Source organism: Anarrhichthys ocellatus, unplaced genomic scaffold (assembly GCF_004355925.1).
Source record: "Anarrhichthys ocellatus isolate YVR2014 unplaced genomic scaffold, GSC_Weel_1.0 scaffold206, whole genome shotgun sequence".
Taxonomy (NCBI): domain Eukaryota; kingdom Metazoa; phylum Chordata; class Actinopteri; order Perciformes; family Anarhichadidae; genus Anarrhichthys; species Anarrhichthys ocellatus.
The window spans coordinates 183,961-189,613 of NW_022280236.1; the positions used below are offsets into that span (position 1 = coordinate 183,961).

The 5,653-nt window shown below is 38.4% G+C and overlaps 1 protein-coding gene across 1 annotated transcript in view; it reads left to right on the plus strand.

Annotated features, from left to right (window-relative positions):
- Nucleotides 1–5,653, plus strand: part of ptpro (protein tyrosine phosphatase receptor type O) — a 40,890-nt gene that overhangs the window by 21,562 nt on the left and 13,675 nt on the right. The window contains exons 6-10 of the mRNA XM_031878852.1: nucleotides 443–584; nucleotides 1,302–1,435; nucleotides 2,255–2,393; nucleotides 3,118–3,238; nucleotides 4,447–4,515. Of these exons, the coding sequence (XP_031734712.1) occupies nucleotides 443–584; nucleotides 1,302–1,435; nucleotides 2,255–2,393; nucleotides 3,118–3,238; nucleotides 4,447–4,515 (605 nt within the window). The remainder of the gene's footprint in view (nucleotides 1–442; nucleotides 585–1,301; nucleotides 1,436–2,254; nucleotides 2,394–3,117; nucleotides 3,239–4,446; nucleotides 4,516–5,653) is intronic.

Here is a 5,653-nt window from a genome sequence, read left to right on the forward strand (position 1 = left end):
ATTAGTTCATTTATTTCATTTATTTAATTATTCATTATTAATTAATTCATTCATTGGTTCATTCTTCATTTATTCAGCTATTCATTCATTCATTATTCATTAGTTCATTATTCATTAGCTCATTCATTCAGCCATTCATTTAATAATTTTAATTTTAATTTTTTGAGAGATTGAGACCATAAACTCATGTTTACAATGTTTACTGAGGTAATAAATCAAGAGAGAAGTAGAGTCATTTTCTCATAGACTTCTATACAACCAGAGGAGTCGCCCCCTGGTGGACACTAGAGAGAATGCAGCTTTAACACATGAAGTTATTATGGAGTTCTGGTTATAAATCGTCGTGACTTCTGGAAACATTCTGTTTGATCTGGAACAGGAAGTCTGTCTGTAAATATTTATGTTTACATGTTATGTGTTAATCCTGTTTACTTGACTGTGATTGGCCGGTGTGTGTCGTCAGGTGACTCGTAACGTGATGCGGGCCAGCCTCCCTCTGCCTCCAGGAGACATCTACAACCTGACGGTGACGGCCTGTACAGAACGCAGCAGGAACACCTCTATACCCACCATCATCAAGCTGGGTCAGTACACACACACACACACACACACACAGAGACAGACACGCACACACACACACACACACAGACATGCACACACACACACACACACACACACACAGAGACAGACACGCACACACACTAACACACACACACTTTTCATTGTGTTGGATCTGGCGCCCCCTGTGGACTAAAGTGGTCGTGTTTCACCAGAGTCCCTTTAGAAAACCTCTCATTTCACTGCAGCAGGTTCTGACAGTCTGACCCTCTCAGTCCTGGTCCTGGACTTCCAGAACACATGTATTGCTAGTTTAGCTTCACACGTCGGCCATCATTAAATCCTGTGACACCACAAACGATCCAGAGTCCAGAGTCCTCATTGTCGTTGTTGTCTGGTCCTCAGGGGTTGATGGACAGCTTTCACATCAGACAGGTTTATTTTAAACAGGTTAGTTATGAACAAGAAGCCTCATAAACACAGTGAGTCAGGTGATCAATAGAAGCTTTGACTGAACATGAACAGATCTAGATCACTTGATGATTTAATACCACAGTCCCTTCATCATGATTGTAACTGGTCAGCATGGGCTCAGAGTCTTCATCCTTCACCCTGAAAGTGAATATGAAACCTCATGTGTTCCACTTCCTCTTCTGGGCGTGTCGCTGCGTTTACTTCTGTAAACGTCTCTCACCCTCTTCGTACCAGCTCTCATGGGCTCTTGTGTTTCTTTCTGGCTGCAGAGCCGGCTGCTCCGAGGTCTGTGTACGCCGTGAACGCCACCCACTCCTCAGTGACTCTGCTGTGGACCGAGGACGGCGTGGTGGACTACTACCAGGTCCTCTGTAGGGCCAACAGACCCGGCAAGGAGCTGAAGGTAAAACCACCTCATGAGATCTCCACTAAACACAGACGTTAACGCGTCAGACCTAACCCTGTTCTTTCTTCTTCATGTCTTCATGTTTTCAGAGGAAATCTGCAGAATTCATTTTTTTAATTCTCACGTTATTTTCTTTGAGACGTTAAATCAATTCAACGAAACTGTGACAGAAAATATATCAGAACAAATATATCAAAGTGATTGAGAGGTGATGTAGAGAAATACATAAATACAGTCAAATATAATAATAATACCCTTTTATGTATTCATAGTAAGAATAATAAGACAGTTTGAATCACGCTGAGTAGAAATATAAAGATTTATAATATTAAATCTGATTGAAGTGTCAGAGTATCAGCAGGATGCTACCCTTCATTCATTCATTCATTGTAAGAACAATAAGACAATAGAAACAGTAAACAGTTTGATTTATAAGATTAAATCTGAATAAAAAGACAAGTTTAAAAAATAAAAGAGTTGCTGTCAGAGTATCAGTATTTATTTATCTACTTATTGTCAGTATCATTAGGATGCTACCCTTTATTTATTTATGTTTGTTTGTTTATTGTAAGAACAATAAGACAATAGAAACAGTAAACAGTTTGATTTATAAGATTTCAATCTGAATAAAAACACAAATAAAACAAATAGAATAGATTGTTGGTTTAATAATAAAAGTGTTTCTGAGGCTGTTTGATGTTTCATCTCAGTGATTATTAAATAATAATATTACCATGTGGTTAACAAGGACGTCTCTGCTGTCTCGTTTGTCTTCGTCTCTGGTGGTCTCTGGTGGTCTCTGGTGGTCTCCTTCAGACTCGCGAGCCTCAGACCTCCAGCCATCACGTGGTCACGGTCTCCGGTCTGACGCCCTCGTCCTCCTACAACTGCTCCGTCACCAGCTTCAGCTACAGCACCGCCAGCAAGCCGGCCCACATCACCATCAGCACCGCCGGTCCGTTCATCGTCTTTATTTAATCCTGAAAACACCTTAAAGTTCACTGTGATGAGCTCCACTCACTGAGTTTAAGGTGTTTTAGCTTTAAGGGGTTTTGCTTTACGTCATTTTTAGATTTAAGGAATCCACTTACGGCACAAGTTCAGGGATTCACCCAAAAGTTTGGGTTATTATTGGATAAAGTAATTATTTATTTTAATGTATTAATTACACAGTTTAAGAGATGAATTAAGGTGTAAAAATTTAGCAATTGTCCCTTTATTTTTATTTTAGTGGAAAAAATGTCTTTGTTAATATATCCTTTAGTCGTATTTAAAATACCTTCATTATATTATTTTAATGGGTGAATTATTGGAACTTTAATGTGAAAATATTAACGAATTCAGTTTCATAGATTTTTTAAATCTCTACCAAGCTGCTGTGAGTAAAACTCAACACTTCCTGCAGGTGTTTCACATTAAAAGCCTGTTTAGAAAGGGAGGTGTTGTGTCCTTTGAACAGCTGGAAGGCTTTTATTGTGAAAGTATTACATTTCATTGATAGTAGCCTAACATGTAGAAGTGATATAAATCTATGGAGTTAGAGCTGTGGAAATGATCTTTATACTGAATTTATTAAGACAACAAGTAAACAAGATAATTATGAATAAAGGTTTGTCTTTTTAATATGAGGTTATTGTTGTTGTTGTTGTTGTTGTTGTTGTTGTTGTTTGTGTCTGCAGCTAAAGAGATGAACCCGACCGTAGCCGCCATCTCGGCTCTGGCCGTCCTCAGCATCCTCCTCATCAGCCTGCTGATTCTGTTCCTGCTGGTTCTCCGAAAGAAGCACCTGCAGATGACCAGGTACTCAAACACCTTCATCACGATCATAATCATCATCAGGAATGTGGTTTATGGGGACTGAGAATCACTGAGAATGTGGTTCATGGGGACCCAGAATGTGGTTTATGGGGACTGAGAATGTGGTTTATGGGGACTCAGAATGTGTTTAATAGTTTCAACAGAGCTATTTTCAACTAAAACATGTTGGTATGAACACTGTTGGACTGTTATATCTTTCAGGAACAACTTCCTAGTTCTTAAAATATAAAAAAAATTCTGTGACACAGAAACGACTTCCTCTTGTTGTGAAAATAACCACCATGAATAACTTCTACATTATTGATCTGAGTGTTAACACCCAGCAGTGTTTTATCACTATTATATAAATCTACATGTTAGTGTGACAGTGACGAAAACATCTGGCTCTCAATGTATGTCTTCATCAAAACATCTGGAGGTATTTAAAGAGGCTGTTAGCAGATTAGAGCATATGGGCAGGATTTATGGTGGATTTATTTGCTTTAGTCCTTCTGTTATATGGTGAATGTGTTTTATGGGGACTGAGAATGTGTTTTATGGGGACGTAAAATGTGGTTCATGGGGACTGAGAATGTGTTTTATGGGGACGTAAAATGTGGTTCATGGGGACTGAGAATGTGGTTTATGGGGACGTAAAATGTGGTTTATGGGGACGTAAAATGTGGTTTATAGGGACTGAGAATGTGTTTTAAGGGGACTGAGAATGTGTTTTATGGGGACGTAAAATGTGGTTTATAGGGACTGAGAATGTTTTATGTGGACTTAGAATGTGTTTTATGGGGACTGAGAATGTGTTTTATGGGGACTGAGAATGTTTTATGGGGAATGGGAATGTGGTTCGTGGGGAATGACAATGTGTTTTATGGGGACTGAGAATGTTTTATGTGGACTGAGAATATGTTTTATGGGGACTGAGAATGTGGTTTATGGGGACTAAGAATGTGTTTTATTGGGACTCAGAATGCGGTTTATGGGGACTTAGAACACCTAACTATCAAATAGTTCAAAAATATTTTAGCAAATTATTTTCAACACAATTCTGAAACTGTTATCGTCCCTTTTTATATATATATATATATATATATATCAGTTTCCAGTTATTTTCACCACAGCTCACTTCCTCTATTTGCTGCTCAGTCATCAAATATTTCTGACTTCCTCAAACTGTTTGTCGGTGTTTTCTGTTTCAGAGAGTGCGGCGCCGAGACTTTTGTAAATTTCGCTTCGTTTGAAAGAGACGGGAAGCTTCCTTATAACTGGTAGGATCCTCCTCCTCTTGTTTGTCATCTTCAAATCACTGTGACATGTTTAGACCACATCTTTAAATCAGAAATGATGGAGCACCTCACAGTCCTGAGACCTGGTTTTGAGATCCAGTCCGCCTCAGAAACCACACATCCTCAGTTTGGATGTGGAATCCAGTCGCTGCAAACTCCCTCAGAGACCCAATCAGAGGCAGATTAGCGGCCTGGGGGGGGGATTGAGGAGGCAGATCAGGGATTTGAACATGTAGCTACAGATTTTAGCTTGTTTAAGGCGCTTTAATGACGATGATGATGGTGATGATGAGGATGATGAGGATGAGCTCAGCCCCCCCACGCTGGCTTTGCTTGGACCAGCTGAAATGGGGTGTTTGCTGATGAAAGGTCAGGAAGTCCCTTAATCTCAGATTAAAGGGACAAAATGTTGTTTTTTGGAAGTTAAATTGTGTTAAATTGTACAAAACAAGAAATTTAAATTCACAGTTATTTATTCATTAAAATGAGACCGTTATGGAATAAAACTGAAAACGTCTCATGTGGCTGATGGATCAGACTCAGTCCTACTCGTCTGTGATTAATATAACGGCTGAAAGACGGTCAGTTAAGGCAGAACCTTCCATCACTAAATGTGTTGCTGTAGTCGTGTTAAAGACCTGTGGATGTGAAGAGACGAGAGGACGTCACCACTGATGCAGATAAATGTGTGAAAACGAGATGCTCAACACATCTGTATCTGAAAATGACCATCATGAACAATAATAACGATTTTGTGCTTAAAATAATTAAACAAATAGCACTACGCTCCTTATTATATCTTTTCTTTTGTATCCACATGATACAAAATGCAATTTGATTAGTTAATCCCAAAATGTGTTATGGTGTCCCACAGAATGTCCTAGACTTGAGACTAAACTAAAAACGAATTAATTATTGTTAATTATTGATAATTAATGTAAAATACATGAAATCCTTCAATAATAATGCTGATGCAGCACCTGATTCTCACTTATGTTACTGAAACAAAACTTTATTTCATGCTTTGAGAAATATAATCATGTTTTTCATTAAACAAAAGAATCCAAAGTTATATGATAAATGATAAATGTTAAATGTTAAATGATAAATAAATGATAAA